Raw genomic sequence first — 27,668 nt, forward strand, 5'->3', positions numbered from 1 at the left:
GCGTGGAGGAGACACCTCCCATTCTTAGAACTGATAAGGAAGACTCAACCTTCCTTAGAGTTAGCAATGAATATGTAATAGAATAGGATATAAAAAGAGAAAACTGACGACAAAAGGGGTGTGATAGGGCAGAGCGCACCCAGGCCTGCACATTGCTTGATTCCTGCAACTCCATTAAAGCCTCATTTGGCATGAACACCAGTTTATGCCTGGTATTTATGACACTGGACATTCTCCAAATGTTCAAACTAGATTCCACAGTGCAAATGCCAAGTTCTTGATCTTTCCATGCTGGTCTTGATAATGATACAAGAGGAGACATTCAAAAGTTAAGGAGACAGGGCCAAGCCACAAGGAAAAATGGCTGAAGGAATTGCCTGGGACTGAGAATCATAGAATCATAGAATCAACCAGGTTGGAAGAGACCTCCAAGATCATCTAGTCCAACCTATCACTCAGCTCTAACCAATCAACTAGACCATGGCACTAAGTGCCTCAGCCAGGCTTTTCTTGAAGACCCTCAGGGACGGTGCCTCCACCACCTCCCTGGGCAGCCCATTCCAATGGGAAATCACTCTCTCTGTGAAGAACTTCTTCCTAATATCCAGCCTATACCTACCCCGGCACAACTTGAGACTGTGTCCCCTTGTTCTCTTGCTGGTTGCCTGGGAGAAGAGGCCACCCCCCACCTGGCTACAATGTCCCTTCAGGTAGTTGTAGACAGTAATAAGATCACCCCTGAGCCTCCTCTCAGCCTGACCACATTCACAATCCTTGAGAAGAGCACAGCATCTATGTGTGTCTTTTCCATGTTATTAATCATATTTTAAATCCTTGGCACCTCATTAGAATTGTCATGTCATGACAAATTCTCCAGTGACCATAGGAGCATGGAGCATCTCTGCCAGGGACCTGACAGCAGGGGAAGAGGGTGCCCCATGTGAGAGAAGTCAGGGACTACCTCCTGCTAGTCCCAGTCAGTAGCAGCTCTGGAAGGGTTAGAGAGTGGACAGCAGCATGGGAGATAGGGGCTCTAGAGGGGACAGAGGACACAAAATAGGAGACTTTGTTAAAGAAGGTGTACCTCTGAAGTGACTGTAGCTATGGTGGGATCAACACTGAGGCAAGGACAGCCCTAAGACCACAGCAAAGAGAAGAATCAAAGCAAGCAGGAAATGAGTGAGGAGGAAGGATCCCCTGGCTCCTTCCCTGGAAGGGAAAAGCAAAAAACCTGGACTAACACTGTCATGGAGGGCCTGTAGGCCCCCAAATAGGCTTGTTTATGCTTTGTCCTGCCTGGACATGTTTCTCTGCCTGCAGCAGAGGTAAACACATAACAAGCACAAAGGGGGACAAAAGGCCTGGTGCCATAAAGTCTGGCCTGCCCAGGACCACCGTTTGTAAACAGGTTGTGTAAGCCCCCCCACACCCAACTAGTGCTTCCCTGGTGTAGGCCCATGTGATCCCCATATTTGGGACAGTCCAGGCGAGTGGCATTTGCCTATTATGGTAAGGTTTGGCTGACTGCCAACCTGATGGGTCATTCTAGTGGCCAAAGGGGCCATTAATCTCAGCCCATGTTCAATAAATAGGGGTACACAGGTAAACAATGTGCTCAGATCCCCATGCTCGGACTCCCTGCATAGCTCTGACTCACTTGCAGCTCAGACCCTTACGCTCTGACCCACACGCAGCGTGGACTCCCCCTCCATAGCCTTGACTCCATTCATTGATTGCCTGCCTGCGTACCTTACTTGCAGAGCTCACTTAAGCCTGCCTGTATATACACATATATATGTGGAGCTCATAGTCTCCTAGCCAGCCATGCACACCTTGCATGCCTGCTGCCTTATCATTGCCTGGTCAGCGCCGTTGCCGCAGAGTTAACCAGGAAGCAGACTCTGAATTGTCTGCACGCAATTGGCCTGCTAGCCGTGTGAGAGCCATGCTGAGACAGCACGACCACCTATTCCTGCCCCTGAGATCTGCCTACCTGAGATCCCTGGACAGAGCATCCAGAAGAAGCCAGCAGCACAAAGGCAGAGATCGCATCCTCCCCTAGGATAACCAGGTCAGAGTCTGTCTTTGCCCAGAAGCCAGGAAGATTCATCCTTTCCCCTCAGGCCAGGAGGATTCCAGCCTCAGAGAGTCCACGGGCAAAGCTCCCCTGAAGTTTGAACACAGGCATAGGCTGTGATGTAGCCTCAGAGGGTGATTATTGATTAATCAGAATTGTGAGCAATTGTTTTAATGCCTCTGTAATAATCCATTGTCTCTACCATAGGGCAGAATCCGTTTTCAGCCCATTCTGCTGGGCAAATAGCACATAGACCCCAAACGGCATTAAGCCATGGGGAAAAATCCTATCTCTGTTTATTGTTTGAATGTTTGCTAGTTATTAATAAGTTACTGTAGATATTTATCCTAGAATGTTTTCATGACCATGTAAGAATCAATTTTAATATTAATATACAGTGTTTGGGGGTGCCAAGAGTCCAGAACATTGAGTTTAATAACTATAGAATTTTATATAACATTATCTCACACCAATTAATTTCTCCCCTCCTCCAAAATCGGCATAGGCAGCAGAATACCCCTCCGTGACAAACACTGAGAAACCATCAGGTACTAATCCAGCCTTCTGCAGCACCCTTTGTCTCATCCAAGTGACTATTAGGACTTGAGATGGCAAAAGCAAGGTGAGGCATTGGACTCAAGCTGAGCCTGGGGTGGGGAAGCAAAGGGTTTTCTCCCTCTGGTATAATATTTTCCTTTCTTTGTTTCACCATACACAATCCAGCAATTAAAAGTCTATGTTGACCAGTAATAAGGGAGACTTAGTCAAAATCCCCAAGCTGAAGCGGTTCTGCCCATAACAGTGGTGGTAAAGGAAAGTATTCTCCTCAGGTGTAGTAAAAGAGCCCGAGCAAACACAGAGGCAATTGCCAGTGATTGAAGATGACAATATTGTGGGAGCATGGTTTCCAGCGGCACAGCTGCCTCCTTGCTCAAGCTTAGCTCTAGCCAGAGGCTTTACTCCACATGCTGGCTGCTTACAAAGATTTGCAGAGCTGTTACGGCATTCCTTTTAGTAAGCAGCAAGATAAGCTGCAGTTGGTTAGAATAACCTATGTAAGGTAGATACCATCTCTCTTGTCTCAAAATTCCTCTTGGGAGTTCATCTAATTTTAAGTTTGGAAGGACAAAATGCACCACATGAAGCTTTTCAGGTAGGAATTGTAGAGTGATACCTGCCATGGTTTCCATGTTTGGCCTGCAGAAATATGGTAGAGCCCTTACTGTGTGTTTCTTCTAAGTCCTATTCTGTTTAATAAGATGTGAGAAGTCATGCTACAACATTGAAGATCAGATGATAGTACCACAGTATCACCAAGGTTGGAAGAGACCTCATAGATCATCAAGTCCAACCCTTTACCACAGAGCTCAAGACTAGACCATGGCACCAAGTGCCACGTCCAATCCTGCCTTGAACAGCTCCAGGGACAGCGACTCCACCACCTCCCCGGGCAGCCCATTCCAGTGTCCAATGACTCTCTCAGTGAAGAACTTTCTCCTCACCTCGAGCCTAAAATCTCCCCTGGCGCAGCCTGAGGCTGTGTCCTCTCGTTCTGGCGCTGGCCACCTGAGAGAAGAGAGCAACCTCCCCCTGGCCACAACCACCCCTCAGGTAGCTGTAGACAGCAATAAGGTCTCCCCTGAGCCTCCTCTTCTCCAGGCTAAACAATCCCAGCTCCCTCAGCCTCTCCTCGTAGGGCTGTGCTCAAGGCCTCTCCCCAGCCTCGTTGCCCGTCTCTGGACACGCTCAAGCATCTCAATGTCCCTCCTAAACTGGAGGGCCCAGAACTGAACACAGTACTCAAGGTGTGGTCTAACCAGTGCAGAGCACAGGGGCAGAATGACCTCCCTGCTCCTGCTGACCACACCATTCCTGATGCAGGCCAGGATGCCACTGCCTCTCTTGGCCACCTGGGCACACTGCTGGCTCATGTTCAGGCGGGTATCAACCAGCACCCCCAGATCCCTCTCTGTCTGGCTGCTCTCCAGCCACTCCGACCCCAGCCTGTATCTCTGCATGGGGTTGTTGTGACACCAACCCAGATTGTTGAGGATAAAAAAGTCTGTCAATGTCATCAGTTTTATTATCAACATTGTAATCCAGAAAGGGAACTAATAGATCTAAAGCCCAAAATGACAACTGGGCTTCTGGGGAGTGGCAAAAATGCAGTCAAGGAAGCATCAAGCCGGGTACAAAACAGCAATCATACCTCTGCCCATTAAGATGCATTTCTTACAAACATGTTACTGAGGTACAATTCATGCAGGTTACGGAGGTGGCTGATCCTCTTCCCTTCATCCCAGAAAAGCCCACTGACATTTTTCAACCCTGCTACAACTATCTAAACAGCAGCACCTTAAATAAAACAGAGTGTTGGAAGATAATTAAATAAGATTTCTCTTCTTCCTTCTGCTTGACAGCTTCTAGAAAATTGTCAGCACAGGCAGGGCTGCAATATTTGTCTGAAATGCTGGGGTGGGATGTTCAGCACTAGTGCTCACAAAACTTTCACTGTGCTATATGGGAGCAGGTTAGGATGACAGCAAGAAAATCCCTAGAGGAATCCAAGAAGGATACTAAGAGAAACTTAATAAATAAGCACTCTTCACTTCAGCATCAAACGTCCTTCCTTCCCCATCTGCCAGCATCACAACTTTAAGACTCTCATTATGTCAGCTCTTGATATAGGTAAGCTTAGACTTAATTATTATACTCATTTTACAAGTGGAGAAACTGAAGCAGTGATAGTTGAAACAAATTACAGCTATTGAGGGAGAATCCAGAGCAGATCTCCAAATGCCTTGCATGTTGCCTGCTGGACTCTACTTTGTATGAGCATCTCCACTGGACTAACCTGCTGAAAGACTCGGTCAAAACCAGGGACTTTTGGATTATGTCTCAAGAGTTAAGGTGACAAGATTCTAGGGGAAGAAATAAACCTTACCCTAGCAACAACATTCACAGCTGGAAAAGAGAAAAGATCAGAAACAAGCAGAAAAAGAGAAGCTATTAAAACTCAGGTTCTAACTAGGGGAGTGGAGCAGCTACCTTTATGAGATGCTGGATTCAGCTAATATAGTCTTAAAAATTCTGTGCTGTGCTTTCAAGGATCTCTCATGACATAGCTACATGGTCAGCTCTAGGTCTCCCAGCTACTGCTGGAAACAGCACATCTTTCTCCACATCCTGCTGCCTGAACTAGAAAGGATCAAATTCAACCCTCAGGGATGCCAGCTGGGACCCACCAACAGACACATTTTTCAGATGCTTTTTTCAGAGAAGAACCACATTATAATTTAATTGTCTTTATACATTTCACTAATTATTAATCTCTCCTTTATACCTGTTGCCAAAAGCCTCTGGCACACACTACTGGCATTGTTGATACACTTAGTGTGTGATTGCTCTTCATAGTCTTGTCTTTCTAACCCCCTTTTTCATACAAATATAACCCATAAGGTTTGGTTCCAAGTTTTGAGACCTTTAAAATTTCTAGGCATTCTGGCTCATCTGTTCTCCTTGTCACTTCTTCCATATTCACACAGTTTCACGTTCTCATCTTTGCTTACTGACAAAGGAAACAGTTTGCAGACACTTGATAGCAGCCTGTTAACACACTTTCAAGCCTTTGCTGTTTAGAACCTGCTGAATTTGGGACAGGAACTGTATTTCACCTCTAGGCGTTATCCTAACACTATAAATAATACACAAAGCATCCTAAGGATTTCAATATCCTTACTTCTCCCACTAGACTCTTAAAGCTATCATCTGAGTTTTTAATAATCTACTTACTTGAAGTTTTGTGTCATGGCACTCTTCAAGTGATTCCCTCAGGGAGACAATAAACTTGGTCTATTTGAGTCACTCATAATGATTGAGCCAAAATAAGCAACACATGTTGGAAAAGCCTCTGTTGGAAAACCCCCATGAAAAAAAAGCCAGTTTGTGGAAATCGAAGTGTTCTGCAAGTATGTGTCAACCTCACCAAAGCTTTTGACTGTATCAATTCCCTTAGATAACTTCCTAGAAACTATATTTCCCATCACCCACTCGTTCTTGCCTTTCCAATCTTCCACCCTGATTTAGGGACTAATGTTTATTGTTATACTTTAAGAACACCCACAAAACCACAGTGATTTGGTTTGTTGGTGTTGTGGTAGACCTGATCTGCCAAATATCCTGCCTTGCCTCTGCATGTTTTTCTGCTCCACCAGAGAGGCAAATGCAGGAAATGGACACAATACCTGGAGCCACTGAGTCTGGCCTGCCCAGGGTCCTGTGGTGTCAGGGACACACACTTAGCTTGTGCCTGCCTAGTGCCAGGCCTGTGCTTTTCCCAAATTAGGGAAAAGTGAGCCTGTGGCTTTGCCTATTATCGTAAGGTTTGGCTAACTGCCACCCTGATTGGCTGTTCTTGAGTCCAGAGGGCAATTAATCTCAGCCCACATTGATAACAGCAGATACACAGTGAACAACCTGCTTTTGCTTCCCTGCTTTGCTCCCCTACTCTTTGCCTGCTCTCCCTGCTGTGCCCAGCCCTGCTGCCATTGCACACTGCCTTATTGCTTGCCTGGTAAACTCCACTGCTGCCAGTTACCAGGAGCAGACCCTGGATGTCTGCATGCGATCGGCCTGTGTGGCCAGTGTGACATCGTGCTGAGACTGCACCACATGTGCCTTCTGCACCTGAAGGTCCTGCCTAGAATCCCTGGACATACACACAGATTGTCCAGAAGAAGCCAGGAGACAAGGTCAGAGATTGTCTGCTTCCTTTCCCCAGAGGCCGGGAAGATTCAAGCCTCAACACCTAACAAGACCGAGTCCCCTGAAAGCATTTGGGCACTGTCTGGACTATGGCTAGCCCCTGTGAGGGTAATAATAATAATCTGTGAGTAAATGCTCAATGCCTCTTTGTGATTCTCTACTGCCTTCTGCCATGGAACAGAAAGAGCTTGAGCCCAGCTACTGGGCAAACGGCATATTGGCTGCAAGCAGCATTTGACCACAGGAATAGTCTCTTTCAGTTCAATTAATGTTTGTATATTTTGCTGGTTATATTAGATGTAGATATTATCCATAGAGTGTTTCCATAACTGTGGAAGAACCAAGCTATTATTAAAATGAGTGGTCAGGAGCAGTGAGAGTTCTGAATAGCAAAATTAATAAACAATATTAACTTTGGAAAAATCTCATCTCACATGAATTAATTTCCCCTCTGCAACAGTTGGTTGCTTGGGGGTATTTTTGTTGCTTGTTTTTTTTTTTTTTTGTGGCTTCTTGTTGTTTGTTTTCCTAGAGGAAAAAAAGACTCCAACTAGACATAATATTCTATTTCAGTGAGGGGCCTGGAGCACAAATCCTATGAGGAGAGGTTGAGGGAGCTGGGCCTGTTTAGCCTGGAGAAGAGGAGGCTCAGGGGTGATCTTATTACTGTCTACAACTACCTTAAAGGGCACTGTAGCCAGGTGGGGGGTGGCCTCTTCTCCCAGGTAACCAGCAATAGAACAAGGGGACACAGTCTCAAGTTGTGCCAGGGTAGGTATAGGCTGGATATTAGGAAGAAGTTCTTCACAGAGAGAGTGATTTCCCATTGGAATGGGCTGCCCAGGGAGGTGGTGGAGGCACCGTCCCTGGGGGTCTTCAAGAAAAGCCTGGCTGAGGCACTTAGTGCCATGGTCTAGTTGATTGGATAGGGCAGGGCGATAGGTTGGACTGGATGATCTTGGAGGTCTCTTCCAACCTGGTTGATTCTATGATAAGAGTACCTAAAATGGGAGCCAGTGCTCCTTATTGGACATTCAAGAAATTAACTGCTACAAACAACATTTGCTCCAGCCTGATAAACTGTTTCTCTAGTCCATGTGCTGCTGCTATGTGTGTTCAATTTCAGTCTGGATAATTCAGAATAATCCTATTATAGAAAGGCACAAGGCACAAAGTTCTGCTCCAGATGATGCATCAAAGTTGGGTGGCACTCTCAAGAAGGACTTTTCACCTTGATCCAATTCAGAATTTGTGTAGATTTCAGTTCATCCCTGAATTACCAAAAGCAAGGCTTTGAGTGTCTCCTCACTGTACTTTCTCAGAAGCTGACAAACAGAAATCAGAACTGAAAGAGCCCCCACAAATCTATGCAGAATGCTTGTCTTTGACCTCACCACATTTTCCCTGAAACAGAAACAAGAGTTTATAGTATCCCACTGATTTTTCCCAAACCATTTTGATTCAGAATTGCCATGTCCTGCCTGACAAACCTGGTGGCCTCCTATGAACAGGTAACAACATAAATAGATGAGGCATGAGCAACTGTTGACATTTACCTGGACCTGAGCAAGGCCTTTGGCACTGTCCTGCACCACATCCTGGTCTCCAAGATGTAGACACATGGGTTTGATGGGTGGAGCACTAGATGGAGAAAGAACTGCCTTGAAGGCCACACCCAAAGAGTGTCTGTCAATGGGTCCATGTCCAAGTGGAGGCCAGTGACAAGCAGAGTCCCTCAGGGATCAGTCCTGGGACCAGTCTTGTTCAACATCTTCGTGGGTGCCATGGACAGAGGCACTGAGTGCATCCTCAGCAAGTTTGCTGACGACACCAAGCTGTGTGGTGCAGCAGATACTCTGGAGGGTAGGGATGGCATCCAGAGGGACCTGGATAGGCTGGAGAACCCTCATGAGGTTCAACAAGACCAAGTGCAAGGTTCTTCATCTGGGTCAAGGCAATGCCAAGCACAAATACAGGCTGGGCAGTGAGTGGCTCGAGAGCAGCCCCAAGTAAAGGGACTTAGGGGTGCTGGTGGATGAGAAGCTCAACATGAGCCAGCAGTGTGCACTTGCAGCCTGCAGGGCCAACCAGAGCCTGGGCCACATCAGGAGAAGTGTGGCCAGCAGGTCGAGGGAGGTGATTCTCCCCCTCTACTCTGCTCTGGTGAGACCCCACCTGGAGTACTGCATCCAGTTTCAGAGCCCTCATTACAAGAAGGATGTGGAGATGCTGGAGTGTGTCCAGAGAAGGGCCACAAGGATGCTCAGAGGGCTGGAGTAGCTCTGCTATGAGGACAGACTGAAAGAGTTGGGACTGTGCAGTCTGGAGAAGAAGAGGCTCCCAGGTGACCTTCTTGTGGCCTTCCAGTATCTGAACGAGGCCTCCAAAAAAGCTGGGTGGGGACCTTTTAAGCTATGAGGGAGTGATGGGACTAGGGGGAATGGAGCAAAGCTGGAGATGGGGAGATTCAGAGTGGAGGTAGGGAGGAAGTTGTTCAGCATGAGAGTGGTGAGAGGCTGGAGTGGGTTGCCCAGGGAGGTGGTTGAGGCCCCATGGCTGGAGGTGTTTAAGGCCAGGCTGGATGAGGCTGTGGGCAGCCTGCTCTAGGGTAGGGTGTCCCTGCCCATATCAGGGGGTTTGGAACATTATGATCCTTTTGATCCCTTCCAACCGTGACTGATTCTATGATTAATCCTATGGCATATTTACCTTTCTCCCCTACCCCAGTTCTACCTTACTTATTTCTTTAAGAGATACTTAGCCCTGGGAGCATATCCTGGCAGTCTCAATAGAAAGAAGAGGAATAGAAACAAACCCACAACCTTTCTTCTGCTGTGATTTACTATGGGAATAACAAGAATACCAGAGCTCATCAGCAGGTACACAAACAGGCTGAGCAAATACAATCATGTTGGGTAAGAGAGCATATTGTTACCCATATATTATATTTTCATGAGTATAACTAGGGCTTCCTGGCTCCCTGCTCTACAGTTTAACAGGAGGACAGATAAAAATCCATGTAAACTAATGCAGACAAAATAAATTCCCAGACTCTAACTTTCTGAGCTCTTGTAGCTTGGATCTTTCCTCTAGCTCTCCACTGTCTCATGCTTTGCAGGTTTCTGACAACACATTTCCAACAGCATTTTTAAAGGGCAGGATGTAATTTGAGCAAGGGTTTATATGTTTTCAAAAGTAGTGGTTTTACCCAACAAGCCCACAGTAGATGTACCTACCTTGATACCAAAGAAGATTATACTAGTACAGATCATTTATACTCTGCACAAAAGGAAGCCACTCCAATATAAACATACCTCAGAGGTCACAGATCAGTTCATGTGGAAGCTCCATTAGAGTGTTCCTACACTATGGGTTGGACTTCCCCAGTGTATAGGGTTAACACTCCTGGGGGAGTGACCCTGAACCTGACCCTAGGGGTCTTGGCCCCTCCTCAGGGGTGGGCCACACTCCAGGTGATGGTTAGCCCACTCCCCCCACTTCCTGTGGTATAAAAGACAGGAGTTCTCCTGTCTCTTCCTCTTTTCGCCCTCTTGCTCACTACCTGCGTTCATGACCGCACACACACACTGATACTGTATACCAGCCACGAGGCAGAGACACCATCACACTACTCGGGTTGTATCCATCCCTGTTTTGTATTTTGCTGTTTTCCCTTCCTTATCCTTTGTAAACTCCCCTACCTCCAATCCCTTTTTCTAAGTTATTGTTAAACTTTTCCTTTTTTAACTTCCAAATCGAGTGAGATTGATTTATTGGGGTGTCCCTACCTTTTATCTCTCTCCCTGTCTTTTGGGGAAAGGAGGGGGAGGAGGGGAGGGCACTCTATAAACTCTATAAATTCTATAAATTGTCATTGGGTCTACCAAATTTATAAGAGTCTCTGGGAACTTGCATTTGAACCCAAGACACCCAGGTAGTACTGAGTCACTTGATAAAGTCACTCATCATTTCATTTTATTGAAATTATGCTCCTGCCCTGAGCACTACTCCTCAACTCCTCTTACCTTTTCAAGCTGTGGTACTGTCTAGGGCCCTCTACATTATTCTTAGTGATAAAGCTTTAATTTTCAGTCTTGCTGCAAGCACTGGATTTTAGAATCACAGAATCATAGAATCAGCCAGGTTGGAAGAGACCTCCAAGATCATCCAGTCCAACCTAGCACCCAGCCCTATCCAATTTACTAGACCATGGCACTAAGTGCCTCAGCCAGGCTTTGCTTCAACACATCCAGGGACAGTGACTCCACCACCTCCCTGCGCAGCCCATTCCAATGCCAATCACTCTCTCTGCCAACACCTTCCTCCTAACATCCAGCCTAGACCTCCCCTGCCACAACTTGAGACTGTGTTCTCTTGCTGGTTGCCTGGCAGAAGAGACCAACCCCCACCTGGCTACAGCCTCCTTTCAAGTAGCTGTAGGCAGCAATGAGGTCATCCCTGAGCCTCCTCTTCTCCAGCCTAAACACCCCCAGATCCCTCAGCCTCTCCTCACAGGGCTGCACTCCAGGTCTCTCACCAGATTTGTTGCCCTTCTCTTGACACATTCCAGCACCTCAACATCTCTCTTGAATTGATGAGGCCAGAACTGGACACAGCACTCAAGGTGTGGCCTGACCAGTGTTGAATACAGGGGATGAATAACCTCCCTTGTCCTACTGGCCACACTGTTACTGATGCAGGCCAGGATGCCATTGGCTCTCCTGGCCACCTGGGCACACTGCTGGCTCATCTTCAGCTACTATCTATCAGTACTCCCAGGTCTCTTTCTGCCTGGCTGCTCTGCAGCCACTCTGTCCCCAGCCTGTAGCACTGCTTGGGGTTGTTGTGGCCAAAGTGTAGAACCCTGCACTTGGCTTTGTTTAATCTCATCCCATTGGCCTCTGCCCACCCATCCAGCCTGTCAAGGCCCCTCTGCAGGGCTCTCCTATCCTCCAACAGATCCACACCTGCTCCTAGCTTGGTGTCATCTGCAAACTTACTGATCTGCAATCTTACGTATCACCTGGCCTGAAGTCTCTGAAAGATCTACTACTTTTCCCATGGCTCCACAACAGATTTTTACTTTTGCTTTTAGCTGCACTTGAAGTGGGAGTTTCCTAGAATCTCTGCTTGCCTGTAGAGATTCTCTGCTATTCATTCACCTAGAAGGTGAAACTAGGCAAAATCTATGCATGTACTAGCTAGAGGGAATGTCTGCTGAGGGAACCCACAAAGATCCCACCATTTGTACTTTACAGCTTATACCCAAAGAAGAGTGTGGAGGTATTTAGACCTTTGACATGATATTTGCCTGTTAACATGAGTGCAGATATGTAAGAGCTTTCAGCTATATCTAGAGGTGGTTCATTCCTGACTGTGAGAGGTGAAGTAGCTTTTAGTGCCTTGAGTGCTCATGTAGGTAGACATAAAGCTTTTGCTCCAGCCCTACAACATTTCCAGAGGATGTGAGCCAGTAAAAGCTAAATAAATACAACTCTGACCCAGGAAAACTTCCATCCAGCTTTTCTTGAGCACGTAAGCATTTTTTAACAAGTAGATACCTATTCAAACACACAGAGCCTTTTCCTTTGGAGCTGCATAATGAGCAGTAGTCAGATCCCTCTCCATTAGTCTATGAAGTCCTTCTGAGACTGTCCTATTGCTGGTATGGAACCATGAGTTTCAACACAATTGCCCTAGCCTAAATAATTTCCCCTTGTCCTAATCCAGCCTAACAAAACTGCAAGAAAAATTAAGGGGGGAAAAAAAAAGGGTGGAGGGGGGGAATAAAGGAGCAAAGACTGAAAGGTCTGGAAATAGCTGGGATAGTTCATGCTGAGCCATTGGGCCCAGAGATTTGAATAATGCATGTTCCATAAATCTAAGTGTCCCTGCTTGCCACGTTTTAGAACAGGGAGCAAAAATAATAGCTACTGTCCACACTTATCACCAATAATAAATTACAGGGCTCCTGTGTGTGGCAGCGATTAATGCTAAACGCAACCCAAAACACATAACTAAATAAATAGATAGTTTGACTTTCCTGGGGGTTATCTCTTTCCTTTTCTACACCTCTCCCAGAGTCTCCTTCCAGCCAAAAACTACATTGGGAAAGACCCATTCCTACACTGCATCCCCTTCGGACAGACAGGCAGACAAACTCATGGTTATCTTAAGAATATACACCAAGGCAGCCAATGGAGCATATTCATCTCTTCAAACAGGAGACAGCAGTGCCCTGCACAGCTCTTGGTTCTTTTGGCAGAGTAGAGTCTTCCTAAAGCATCTTCTGAAGTCCCCCTTACAAATAGGGCACACGCTCATGTAGGCACCTCTCCAAACATAAGGCCCTCAGACCACATCCTAAACTTCAGCTCTTGTGTGTGCATATGAGGAGGGGTATTCTATTCCTTTCCTTCAGCCTCAAATAGCTAACTAAAGGAATTCTGCTTGTGACACAGCGGTATGGTATGGGACAAGTCAATTGAGAAGAATACAAAGACAGGGTGTGAAGACCAAAATGGGCTATGGAGAGTCCATTTTCATAGAATCAACCAGGATGGAAGAGACCTCCAACATCATCCAGTCCAACCTAGCACCCAGCCCTGGCCAATCAACCAGACCATGGCACTGCTCAGCCAGGCTTTGCTTAAACACCTCCAGGGATGACAACTCCACCACCTCCCTGGGCAGCCCATTCCAATGCCAATCACTCTCTCTGCCAACACCTTCCTCCTAACATCCAGCCTAGACCTCCCCTGCCACAACTTGAGACTGTGTCCCCTTGTTCTCTTGCTGGTTGCCTGGCAGAAGAGACCAACCCTACCTGGCTACAGCCTCCTTTCAAGTAGCTGTAGGCAGCAATGAGGTCCCCCCTGAGCCTCCTCTTCTCCAGCCTAAACAACCCCCATCTCCCTCAGCCTCTTATGAGAGGGCTGTGTTGCAGGCCTCTCATCAGCTTTTGTTACCCTTCTCTGGACATGTTCCAGCACCTCAACAGCTCTCTTGAACCAAGGAGGCCAAACCTGGACACAGGACTCAAAGTGTGGCCTGACCAGTGCAGAGTACAGGGGCAGAATAACCTCCCTTGTCCTACTGGCCACACTCTTCCTGATCCAGGCCAGGATGCCATTGGCTCTCCTGGCCACATGGGCACACTGCTGGCTCCTGTTCAACTACTATCTACCAGTACCCCCAGGTCCCTTTCTTCCTGGCTGCTCTCCAGCCACTCTGTCCCCAGCCTGTAGTGCTGCTTGGGGTTGTTGTAGCCAAAGTGTAGAACCCTGCACTTGGCCTTTGTAACTGTTTTTTTTCACCGTGATGGTTTGAGTGTTACCCACCCTCCTCCCCACCTCCCCCCCAGACTCAGCTGGAAATTGAATGAAGCTTTATATTTACAGCTTAGCACAACATACAAGCAGATATTTACAATACATACAGCTGTAGACAGAAATACACAAATTAAAAAGTAATACAGAAACACAACAGCCTTCCCAGAAAGCAGAGTCCCCAGGAGGGGCTCCCAACCACCCTTTCACCTTCTTCTCACCCCTCTACTGTACTCCAGACTTTGCCTTACATTCAAGGTGTGTTTGGAGGATCAGTCAGGAGGGTTAGGAAGCAGAAGGATTAGCTAGGCAGCAAGTTAGAGAGAAAGATGAGCATGCAGCTCAGAGGCCAAGAGCAACTCCCTTATTTATATTTATGTTCTTGGTTTTATACATCTCGGCAAGCCTATGAGTGAAGTAGTGTGATGGTTTGGGTGTTACCCACCCCCCCACACTTTGGAAATCACCCAGAATAAACTCATCTGGCTCTGGAAATTGAATGAAGCTTATATTTACAGCTAGCACAATATACAAGCAGATATTCACAGTATATACAGTTACAGACAGAAATATATGAGCTAAAAGGTAATACAGAAACACAACAGCTCTCCCAGAAACCTGAGTCCCCAGGAGAGGCTCCCAACCACCCCTTCACTTTCCCCCTACCCCTCTCAACCTTACCCCAGTCCCAAGGAAGAATGGAGGTTTGGCCAGGGGGTTAGGAAGCAAAGTGGAGTAATCAGAGAATCAGAGGGTGAGGTTAGAGAGATGCAACTCAGAGCTCCCCAGCAGGAGTAGTGCTTTATCTATGTTTTGATTCTTGCTCTTATACACGTCAACAAGCCCATGAGGGAAGCAGACATCACTGTTGTTTCCCTTTCACAGCCTGTAATCTAGTCCTTCTCACCAAAACATTCTAGCTAGCTTCAAACTAGCACAAGTAGGCATCACTGTTGTTTCCTTTTCACAGCCTGTAATTTAATTCCTCTCACTAAAACATCCCAGCTAGGCTCAAACTAGCACAAAGATTTCCCTGTAAGGTCTTCCCTGCACCCTTATTTTCACCTGTTCTGGGAGTTAACAGCTGAAACAAAACACTACCTCATTACTGGCATCTGCTCACCATCAGAGGGATGAGAGAAAGAAATAAAATGCAATTTGCAATACAAAAATCAACAAAATATTTACTAATTCCAAGGGCAGCTGTTTTCAGCTACCCAAGCTCATTATCCACCTTAACATTTTTGAATAAAAAAAACAACACAAGAAAAACCCTGCCCTGACTATGCCCCCCTCCAAAAGCAACTCCAAACCAAAATAACCCCAACCCCCCCAAATACAACAGAAGGCAAACAGCGATGACAACAACCACCCCAAGCATCAACAACACAAAACTGCCCCCCTAAAAAGCCCATCAACAAAAAACCAACCCACTGCAAAAAGCCCACCCATCCACTAAAGAAATTTGTCTCCCTCAAGTTTAGAGAGTTAGGTAATGGAGACAGTGCTGGAACAGGCAGCTGTCAGAAGCAACCAAGTACTTAAACAGAGCTGTGGTCAGTGCTACACCACAGCAACTCACAGGTTACTAACTCTGCCCTACACTTTCTTGTAAGGTTTTAATTCTGCCATAGACAATTGCAGTTGAAAGTGGCTTTTCCTTTTAGAGAATCTTCCTTCTATGCTTTGCTGGTCTTTTCTCTCTGAGGGAAGGGTGATCTTCTTAGAGATTCTCTTCTGAGCAGATGCAATTTCCCTTAGACAAGCCATCCCTGTTTATAGCATGGGCTTCTGCCTAGAGCTGCCCTTGGCATCCTCCCTTTGTAACTGAAGCAAGAAACAGAGCTGGAAAGGTCACAAGAATCAGAGTAAACCACGGGAGAGAGGCTACTGAAACATCTTAAGAGGCAGCTTGGATGAATCTTGGAGACCCAAGGTACAGCTATGTTATTTGACCTGACTGAACACCTATGCTATCTGCCAGATGCCCTCTTCTTCCTCTAAGGCCTCTGTGCTCCTCTCCAGCAGATTACCTAAAGAAACTCCAACTTACAAAAGCAAAACAGAAGAAGAAAGTGTGGGCTGAAGCCACTGAGGAAGAAGCAGCTCACGTGAATGAAAGCAGAACAAAATGTCTGTAAGAAAAGGAAGCTCATCTCATAGACAAAGCAGACACTATGATGATGATTATTATTAGCTATTCATTACTCACATGTTGGCATTATAGCAGGATCCAAAAGTCTGATGCAGTATCAGGGCTCCATTGTGCTAGTCTCTATGCAAACACAAAGAAGAGCAGGAGCACCTCGTAGCCTAATTTAAGACAAGACCCAGCAGGTGAATGTAATAAAAATTGGAGGGAGGGAGTGTGGGTAAGAAGAGCAGGTGGTTTCACAGCTTAATGATACATTGCTGAATGCTCCTGTCTGAGAGAGCTGAAAGGCTATGGCTTAACAACCCTCAGGGCTGCTGCTTACAGCTTTAAACTGTGGAATCTCTGACCTCCGGGGTAACAGCAGCACAATAATATTTACTTAAATGCACATCTAAGACACATTTAACTGGTAGTCCATCAACTCTCCACTCGCCTCATTAACATATCTGTGGAGCAAGTAGTGCTGTCTCACTCACACCATGTTTTCTCTTGCTCATTTTGGTTTCAAATGTTACCATGCAAGGTGTAATGACTTGGAGTTCCCTCTCTCCAGAAGCATTTCATTTCATCAGGCCCTGTCTAGTTCTGGGTACCTCAATTCAAGAGAGATGTTGAGGTGCTGGAATGTGTCCAGAGAAGGGTGACAAAGCCGGTGAGGGGCCTGGAACACAAACCCTGTGAGGAGAGCCTGAGGGATCTGGGGGTGTTTAGGCTGGAGAAGAGGAGGCTCAGGGGTGACCTCATTGCTGTCTACAACTACCTGAAGGGAGGCTGCAGCCAGGTTGGGGTTGGTCTCTTCTGCCAGGCAACCAGCAACAGAACAAGGGGACATAGTCTCAAGTTGTGGCAGGGGAGGTCTAGGCTGGATGTTAGGAGGAAGTTGTTGGCAGAGAGAGTGATTGGCACTGGAATGGGCTGCCCAGGGAGGTGGTGGAGTCACTGTCCCTGGAGGTGTTGAAGAAAAGCCTGGCTGAGGCACTTAGTGCCATGGTCTAGTTGACTGAATAGAGCTGGGTGCTAGGTTGGACTGGGTGATCTTGGAGGTCTCTTCCAACATGGTTGATTCTATGATTCTATGACACTGTCCCACTACAGGTTCTCCTGGAATTATGAGGTCTTCTCTGTTTTCTGCTTCAGCATTACAAAGTAACAGTTCTTTATTATTATTTTGTTCTTATTGTTAATTCTCTTTTTTGTTTTCCTGTTTTTTTTTTAATGTTCTACTTTCTATGAATTTATGATTTTCTGTGAATTTCTATGGATTTTCTACCTAACTGTTCTACATTTTATGAATTCACAAATGGTGGGCAGAAGCCAAGTAGGAAGATGTTCTTTACTGTTGTACTAGTTTGAAGCTAGCTAGAATGTTTTGGTGGGAAGGATTAGATCACAGGCTATGAAGGAGATACAGTGCAGATATCTACTTCACTCACAGGCTTGCTGAGAGGTATAAGAAAAAGAAACCAAACATAGATAAGGCATTTCTTCTTCTTGGGGCATTGTCTGAGCTGCACTTCTCTCTAGCCTCTCTGCTGTCTCTCTGATTAATCCATTTTGCTTCCTAACCCCCTGGCTGAACCTCCATTCTTCCTTGGGACTGGGGTAAGGTTGAGAGGGGTGGGAGAAGGTGGAAGGGCAGTTGGGAGCCCCTGCTGGGGACTCAGGTTTCTGGCAGGGCTGCTGTGTTTCTGTATTACCTTTTACCTTGTATATTTCTGTCTGTAACTGTATATACTGTAAATATCTGCTTGTCTAGTGTGCTAAGATGTAGTATAAGCTTCATTCAAATTTCCAGAGCTGGCTGAGTCTAGTCTGGGTGATTTCCAAAGTGTGAGGGGGTGGGTTACTCCCAAACCTCTACAACTATGCAGGTGGTAGAACACTGGAACCTGTTGCCTGGGGAGGTACTAGAGGCCTCATCCCTGGAGACACTGAAGGTTAGGCTTGATCTAAGCAACCTGATCTAGGTGAGAATGTCCCTGCTAAGACTGCAGAGAAATTGGACCCTTCAGACATCCCTTCCAACTCAGAGCATTCTGTGATTTTATGAGCAAAATTACTTCATTGGTGCTTTTGGCAGGATGCTCTTCTCAGGACCATCTTTAGAGAGCATCCATAGGATGGGTCCCATTTGTCCAGCCCCTCGGACAGATTATCTGCTGGCCATTAGACCAACAGAACTGTAATTTTGTCAGTCACTAAAAGATAGCCTTTTAATCCAGCTCACCTGTGCTCTATTCAAGATTTCAAAACAGGTCAGTCCAGTATCACAGTATCACCAAGGTTGGAAGAGACCTCACAGATCATCAAGTCCAACCCTTTACCACAGAGCTCAAGGCTAGACCATGGCACCAAGTGCCACATCCAATCCTGCCTTGAACAGCTCCAGGGACAGCAACTCCACCACCTCCCCGGGCAGCCCATTCCAGTGTCCAATGACTCTCTCAGTGAAGAACTTTCTCCTCACCTCCAGCCTAAATTTCCCCTGGCGCAGCCTGAGGCTGTGTCCTCTCGTTCTGGAGCTGGCCACCTGAGAGAAGACAGCAACCTCCCCCTGGCCGCAACCACCCCTCAGGTAGCTGTAGACAGCAATAAGGTCTCCCCTGAGCCTCCTCTTCTCCAGGCTAAACAATCCCAGCTCCCTCAGCCTCTCCTCGTAGGGCTGTGCTCAAGGCCTCTCACCAGCCTCGTCGCCCTTCTCTGGACACGCTCAAGCATCTCAATGTCCCTCCTAAACTGGGGGGCCCAGAACTGAACACAGGACTCAAGGTGTGGTCTAACCAGCACAGAGTACAGGGGCAGAATGACCTCCCTGCTCCTGCTGACCACACCATTCCTGATGCAGGCCAGGATGCCATTGGCTCTCTTGGCCACCTGGGCACACTGCTGGCTCGTGTTCAGGCAGGTATCAATCAGCACCCCCAGATCCCTCTCTGTCTGGCTGCTCTCCAGCCACTCCGACCCCAGCCTGTATCTCTGCATGGGGTTGTTGTGGCCAAAGTGCAGCACCCGGCACTTGGAGCTATTGAACCCCATCCTATTGGACTCTGCCCATCTGTCCAGGCGGTCAAGGTCCTGCTGCAGAGCCCTTTTGCCCTCCAACTCAGTCACATCTGCCCCCAGAACTTGTCCAAACAAAAAGTTTACTTCTTACTCCCACCACTTTCAGCAAGTCATGTCAGTCCTAGTCTTCCTCAAATATGGAGTAAGGAAAATATTCACTCATCTTCCGCAGTCATTAAAAATTAATTCCAAGGTGCATGTGAAGAAGTCTGCTACTGAGAAGCACTTGACATTCGTAAACACGGCGTGAACTTCAAAGCAACCCTTTTTCATCTTTAGCCAGCATTTTGACTTCTGCATCAACAAAACTGCTTACCCTCTAGGTCTGTGGCGTGCAGAGTGTGGCTCATGTAAATACGCCTTAGCTGAAAAATATTTGGAGCTGTGTCTGTGCTGGTTCATCTCTATCCTTTCGCTGGGAAAATCAAAGCCGCTTCCACTAGCGAGGCAATGATGCGACTAACATCTGTCACAGAATGGTTTTTCTCTTTTCCTCGTTTGTTCCTCTAGATCAGTTGCAGTACATTTGGGGAGGGGGAAAGGTATGCTGCTTGTTGGCTATCTTTTCCTAGCAGCTCTTTAATGTGTTTCACTGATTGCATGCATGCAAATAATGCTCAGAGAAGGAAGGACAGAGGAAGTGTATACTACACTTGGAATAAAAGCTTGAGAGATTAGTGACAGTGATTCATCTTGTGGCTTTTGACACATGGACAGAAACCAACTATGTCATACCCCAAACAACTCTAAATTGGCAAGAGAAACCCCTGCTCTGCCTGAGAATCAGAAAGGAGAGGCATGGCTTGACCTTGATAGGACCTGATAGGATAAGAGGAAATGGCCTCAAGTTGCATCAGGGGAGGTTTAGGTTGGTTGTTAGGAGGAAGTTCTTTACTGAGCGGGTGATCAGGCACAGGAACAGGCTGCCCAGGGAGGTGGTGGAGTCACCATCCCTGGAGGTGTTTAAAAGCAGAGTTGCTGTGGTGCTTGAGGCTATGGTCTAGTGATGAAGGACGCTGGGATGGAGGTTGGACTGGATGATCCTGGTGGTCCTTTCCAACCCTAGCGATTCATAGTGATGAGATGTTGTGCTGAGGGTTTTGGTTTAGTCAAAGACCTGTCAGTGTGAAACTAATGATTTGACTCCATGATCCTGAAGGTCTTTTCCAATCTAAATAATTCTGTGCTTCTGTGACCTTATGGCAGTCATGCTGGTTTATCTCTCAGGACAAATATCAAAACCTTGATTGTGACTTGATACCGTGCAGGAGAAGTGGTGGTGATCTAGTTGTCTATGCCTTTTCAGTCCTAAGTGAACAGATGTAGTCCTTTACCCTACTTCCTTGCTTATGTTCAACTTTCATCCAGCTGTTTGTGCAGTCATCTCATCCAAGAGCTAAAAAAGTTGTGTCTGAATTGCAAAATCACAAAGTGGGAGACCTGTCACCTTGAGTTCATTTAACATGTGCATAGAGATGCCAAGCAGAGATGTTTAGGTGTATACCCTCCCACTCGAGTATCTTGGCATGTCCTAAAAGGTCTAGTTTGATCTTCTACTTCTGTATTTAGGTAACCTCAAGTAAACTGGAGCTCTAGAAGGAGCTGGACAAACTTGAAAAGTGGGCCTGTGCAAACCCCCTGAGGTTTAACAAGGCCAGATGCAAGGTTCTGCACCTCAGCCAGGGCAATCCCTGGTATAAATCCAGGCTGAAGGATGAAGGAAATGTGTAGCCACACTGAAAAGGACAAACACATCCTGGGCTATATCAGAAGCAGCATGGATAGCAGGTTGAAGAAGAGGATTCTCATGCTCAGCTCCACTCTAGTGAGACCCTACAGGAGCTCTGTGTTCAGTTCTGTGGCTCCTAGCATAAGAAGGACATGGGTCTGTTAAACTAAGTTCAGAGGAGATCCACAAAACTAATCAGAAGGCTGAAGCATCTCTACTGTAAGAACAGTATTAGAGAGCTGGGGATGTTCAGCCTGGAGAAGAGGGGACACCAAGGAGACATTTTAGCAGCCTTTTGGTACTTAAATGGAGCCTAGAAGAAAGATGGGGACATACATTTTAGCAGAGCCTGTGCTCTGAGTTGGTGTAGAATAAGGTGAATTTTCTCCACAAGAAGCTGGGAGGGGGTCACATCTAGGACAGGCAGCTGAATCAGCCAGAGAGGCATTCCATACCATACAATGGCATGCCCCCTAATTAAGGTGAGGACTGGCACTGTGGGTTTTTGGAGCGCACCACAAGCATTGGGTGAGCAGTTTTTTATATCCACTCCCTTTATATTTTACTTTGAAAGTATTGTTCCTGGTGTTCCTTTGTTCTTTGCATTATTATTATGAAACTCCTTATCTCAAGCTGCAGAATTTTGCATTTTGCTCCCAGTTTCTCTTTCCCATCCTACCAGGGGCATGGAGTGTGTGTGTGTGGGCAGTTGTGTGAGCAGCTACATGGGGCTTGGCTGCACCTGGACCTCAAACCACAACAGCCTTTTGTGACAGGACAAAGGGTGATGTTTTTTTTTCACTAAAAAAAGGAGATTTAGACCAGATAGAAGCAAGACATTTTTTACAATAAAACATTGAAACAGGTTGCCCAGAGAATCAGTAGAAGCTCCATCCCTGGAAACATTCTAGGTCAGATAGGATGGGGATCTGAGCAACCTGATCTACTTGAAGATGTCTCTCCTTAGGGCAGAGCAACTGGACAAGATGACATTTCAAGTTCCTTTCTAAGCCAAAACATTCTATGACCCCATGTATCCATTCTATGCTAATTTGAGAGCACTCTTTCCCTACAAGATAAAACTGTGGGAAATGTCTATCATTTACATCCAGGCTTACTTCAGCTGATTGATATAAGCTAAGAGTCACCAGATCACAGAAACTTCCAGGTTGGCAAAGCCCCTCAGGATCACCAAGTCCAACCTATAGCCCTACTCTACAAGATTCATCTTAAACCATATCCCCAAGCACCACATCCAAATGACCCCTAAACACATCCAGGGTTGGTGACTCAACCACCTCCCTGGGCAGTTCATTCCAGTGCCTGGCCTCTTTCTATGGGAAAAACTTTTTCTTAGTGTCCCATCTAAACCTACCCAGCCTCAACTTGAGGGTATTTCCCCTTGTTCCATCTCCAGCTACCTGTGAGAAGAGATCAGCAGCAGCCTCTTCACAACTTCCCTTCAGGTAGTTGTGGACAGCAATGGAGTCTCCCCTCAGCCTGCTCTTACTCAAACTGACCATCCCAGCTCCTTCAGTTGGTCTTCATAAGATTTATTCTCTAGGCCCTTCACCAGCTTCCTTGTCCTCCTCTGAACCTGCTCCAGGACCTTAGATGATTTAGGAATGAAGAGGGAGACAGACAGACTGACTGAAGGATGAATCTGTCACTGTTACCATTAAAGAGCTTCCAAAGTCCATTCTCCTAAATTGGGTACTTAAACTTTATGCCTGAAGTTTGTATAAGGTAGCTTATACAATATTTAAAATTAGCTTCAGATAAGTCTCTGAAGCTCATATATAGAGTATGGTGGGAAGAAATCCACATTTGATCTCAGAGCTTTGCTCACTATTTGGCCTGAATTAAATTTGACCCAGCTCCTCCCAGCCCAGCCACCACAAGCCTTTACTTTTCCAAACTTTTCCCTTCCTTTCTTTAATTTTGGACTAACAAAACAGACCTACTCACACAGAACAACTGGCAGGACAGAGGCTTAAAATGCTCTTTGTCTTCATGAGCATGCAGTAATGAATATTTTCTCTTTGCTAGGCTCCTTCTCTGCTATTTTCTTTGAAAGACAGCCAGCCCCTTTAGTCTCTGAATTGGGTTTGCTAATTTGGAAGAGGTTGGAATAACTTCTCACGTTAAGAAACTCAAGATAAACATGCTGTGCTCTCTTTCTTTCTGTTTCTTGTTGGTTCCTTTAATCTACAATAAATACCACTTTGGACTGGAAGTTCTTGTTTGAGACATTAGAAGGCAGAGTGGAGAAGTGGATTTTCAGAGTCCACACTTGCTAGTCGGACATGTGACAAATAGGTTGGAAGTGGAGGCTGGCTCACAGGTATTGGGCACAGAGGCTCAGAGCTGGCAGCACTGGAAAGTACATTTCTCTAACTGTAAGGGAAGTTTCAAGCTTCCCTTGGTTCTGGGCAGGCTGCTTGAGGCAATGGGGAATACTGCAGTCCAGAACTGCCTTAGGGAAGCTGAATACCACAATTTTTATCGTTCCCCTACTGTGTTTCTTCTCCTCACTCGCTAATTTCTTATTCTACCTTTTTATTTGTGAGGAAAAGGAGAAATTTTTTTTTTTTTTTTTTTTTTTTTTTTTTTTTGGAAGAACCTAAGCAAATCACAAGGGCTTGGATCCAAGCAAGGCAGAACTATAGGGAGATGCAAAGCCAAACCTTAACCAGTGGCTTCTCAGCTCAGGACAGCTCTCAGCATACGTATCCTTTGGTATCTTTTGTCTTTGGACAGTACTGATTCTTCCTCTGACTTCTTTAGCTCAAGCCCTCTTCACTGTTTTGAGACAATGATCCGGGAGGAGAGCCTGGATCTATGGCCTGCCCTGAACTATAGCCTTTTGGACTTCTGTGGCTGACTTAGGGGAATCACTGGACATTGTAAAGACTTCAGCACTTCTGGTTTTTTTTGCTGGCAAAAGGGCAAATGCCAGCCTGAAAGGCACAAATTCCTATAAAAGCTCTATCACTTCTGGATATACAACACCTTGGCTCCAGCAGTGCTAAAAAGTAGAATAAAATAAATCATACACATTAAACAGACTCCCTTGTCAGGAGACTAATATCACAGAGGCAGTGTGATGTGAATAGAGTATGTGAAGTGCTTTAATTATTTAGGTCTGTTTTAAGAGCACTTCGGCATCTTCCATGTGCAACTTGGTCTGTGGCTCGACTTTTACCTCCAGTGGTCTCATTACACAAATAGAGGTGGAAAGCTTGGGCTTCTGCACTGTTGTACAATTACTGCACAGGAACCAAAACCCATCAAGCATCTCTGCTAGTACGCTAGTGTCAGGTTGCTCAGAGCTGTTTCCAAGTAAATCAGCCCAGGAGTGATGGAGTTTATTAAAAAGATTCCCTCCCCCTACCTTTTCCTCCGTGATAACTCTTTTTATTGTTCTAGTTCATGTATTGCAAACGAAGTTACTACTCAGTAACATCACATGTGCAGGGCATAACCCAGGGATACCCTACACGTGCACAGCACAAGAGCAGAAGGCACCAATGAACCCCATCACAGATCTCACACAAGAAGGCACTGAGATGCGTGCTCGGACCTAACATTTTGCATCACAACAAGCTAAGTTAAAAAAAAAAAAGGGGCAAAAGATTGCAATGGGATTTGAGAAAGAGAATGAGAAGTTGTAAAGCAAAGCCACACAGACTATGCACCAAACCACACAATGACCACAGCATGAGCTTAGGTGGAAAACATTTCAGAAGGTGGCAGAAGGATCAGACGGCAGAAGCAGCTGACAGCGCACATCTGGCAGCACCCAGCAGAGACTACAGGACTCTTCATCACTCTATTTCGATAAATGATGATCCTTTTGTTTAAAAAAACAAGTTTAATTTGTTGTTGTCTCCCCCCCCTTTTTTCTTTACCTTTTCTTATGTCCCAGTGCAGCTCTGCCTTATCCCTTTGCAAAAGAACTGAAACAATAGCTATGATAAATACCAGCTCCTCTCACAGGTCTCTGTGGGTGTTGCCTCTGAAGCCTAATTATGTCAATTTAAGTGTCGGTATTGTTAACTTGTTTTCAGCCATTCATGGCAACAAAAACAGCTGTCTGCCCTGGAATAATGGGCAGAGCTTCAGACCAGGGACAGAGCAGCAAACAGAATAATTGACAGTGTCCTCCCACTCCAGCTCTGGGGAAAAGCTGAGGTAGGTGGTACCATGAATAATGAAACCTAATGGTAAGCACATTGGTATGGAAACCTTTGGTACTGGGTTGTCAGGAGGCATTACAGACACTGTGTGATTGTTCTGCCATTGTGCATGTGCTGAGTGCTGATGGCTGGCTCTTCAGAGAGAATTTGGTGTCTGGTTTTACTAACATTTAATAATGTTTTCCTGCTTATCCGAGTGCTGGTGGTCTGTCTTGGTGGACCAAAGATGCTGTGCATCTATCTGGAAGCTGCATGCTGCCTGGCACGTTTGCTGATTAGACTGCAAGGAGCTATTTAGTAAATGCTGTTATTTGCCGTGCTGCTGTCTGAGCCTTGCTGCCAAGAGGTATGTGAGATAGAATCTACAGGATCATTTTGGTTGGAAAAGACTTCTAAGAGCGAGTCCAACCATCACCATTAAGCTCCTATCTCCAGCCTCTCAGTAATGCAAGGCACAAGTAAGGAAGACACAGTCAGGCATCACTTCCATCAGATCAGGCCTGAATACTTGCTCACCTTTAAAAAGATCTAGTCACAGATCAGGCCTTTGTTCCCTTTCCAGAGAGGGGAAATAAACCTCACAATATCACAGTATCACCAAGGTTGGAAGAGACCTCACAGATCATCAAGTCCAACCCTTTACCACAGAGCTCAAGGCTAGACCATGGCACCAAGTGCCACGTCCAACCTTGCCTTGAACTGCCCCAGGGATGGCGACTCCACCACCTCCCCGGGCAGCTCATTCCAGTGTCCAATGACTCTCTCAGTGAAGAACTTTCTCCTCACCTCGAGCCTAAATTTCCCTCCAAACACAAACAACCAAACACAAAACCCCACAATTAAACAGTACTTAAAATCAGTGCTATAGACAGGGGAACAGCCCTGAAGTTCTGCCAGGCAGTGAGCCAGCTTCCTTGTGCTGTGCCTGCAGCTGCTGAGCACAAACAGGTCCTGGCACTTGCCTGCCCTCCTTGCTGTCAGGGAGAACACAAACATACTAACACAGGATGCTACTAAAGGCAAGGCCATCACATCAGGTGTGCTCTCCTGCAGGGCACAGACTACAGAAAGCACATCAGACATATTTCTGTTCTGCACCAAGGTTCAGGTGTCAAGTGATGTACGTCAGGGAAGCCAAAACTGCAGTGGAGGCAATGCTGCCTACTCAGTTCTGAAGCAGAAGAGCTCACCTCCCTTCTTTCTCTTCTCTTAAGTACTGTCCTATTAAGTACTCTCTCCTAAAAAGTAATATCTTACCTGGAGCACAGGCCCTATGAGGAGGGGTTGAGGGAGCTGGGGGTGTTTATCCTGGAGAAGAGGAGGCTCAGGGGTGACCTCATTGCTGTTTACAATTAGCTGAAGGGAGGCTGTAGCCAGGTGGGGGTTGGTCTCTTCTGCCAGGCAAGCAGCAAGAGAACAAGGGGACACAATCTCAAGTTGTGCCAGGGGAGGTCTAGGCGATGTTAGGAGGAAGTTTTTGCCAGAGAGTGATTGGCATTGGAATGGGCTGCCCAGGGAGGTGGTGGAGTCGCCACCCCTGGAGGTGTTGAAGCAAAGCCTGGCTGAGGCACTTAGTGCCATGGTCTAGATGACTGGATAGGGCTGGGTGCTATGTTGGACTGGATGCTCTTGGAGGTCTCTTCCAACCTGGCTGATTCTGTGAGTCTACAATTCTTTCCACCTCCCAGCACTAGTCCAGATGATTAACAGGGTGGCTGGCACTTTGGTGCCTTCCAAGTGGGCATTATAGCCAAGGGCTCCAGCAGTATTGCTTACAGTAGCTATCCACCAGATTGGGGATTAGAGGTACGACGACCCCTATGAGCCAACATAATTCCATCCATCAAAGGGTGCAGCCCTGCGTTTTCTTTGCAGCTTTGCAGTTCTGGGGGTGGAGCAGTCCCAGTGTCTGCCTCTGAACCACTCTGCTCTGTATGCAGTTCTGACAAGAGAAGAGGCTTAGCTGCCATTCTTTTTCATCTGGATTTGCTGTGTCCTAATTTTTCTACAGGCTACACAGGGTTTGTTTCAAATTAATTACATCTGCAAAACACATTCTTTAAGCTTGTAGATGCTATGGAAATAACTTCTGTGCGTCAACAGTTCTGTTAGGTAGAGTCATCCATTGTCAGTGACAGACAACTCTGGTATTAAATCAGAGCACACAGCTTTACAGGGGGACTAAGCAGAACAAAGATCGAGCACTTTCTTTACTGATTTATGTGAAAATGTACATTTTGGGCCTCCAGAAAATAAAGATAGTAAATAATCTCCCCATGAAATTCAAATGGAGATGATATCTCTGGGGATAATAATATTAAAAAAAGATAGTATTTTACAATAAACCCAATTT

At 46.3% G+C, this 27,668-nt stretch overlaps 1 protein-coding gene across 2 annotated transcripts in view; it reads right to left on the reverse strand.

The window, feature by feature from the left end:
- LSAMP (limbic system associated membrane protein) overlaps nt 1-27,668 on the reverse strand; it is a 1,399,195-nt gene that overhangs the window by 463,852 nt on the left and 907,675 nt on the right. Inside the window, exon 1 of one of the 2 annotated variants that reach the window (XM_064143283.1) lies at nt 16,382-16,470. The exons of the other annotated variant lie outside the window; for it this stretch is intronic. Within the exon in view, the coding sequence (XP_063999353.1) occupies nt 16,382-16,391 (10 nt within the window). The 5' untranslated portion in view covers nt 16,392-16,470. Of the gene's footprint in view, nt 1-16,381; nt 16,471-27,668 lie in introns of those variants that run through there. 2 annotated transcript variants of the gene reach the window in all.

The sequence above is a fragment of the Pogoniulus pusillus genome, chromosome 5, assembly GCF_015220805.1.
Source record: "Pogoniulus pusillus isolate bPogPus1 chromosome 5, bPogPus1.pri, whole genome shotgun sequence".
Classification (NCBI taxonomy): Eukaryota; Metazoa; Chordata; class Aves; order Piciformes; family Lybiidae; genus Pogoniulus; species Pogoniulus pusillus.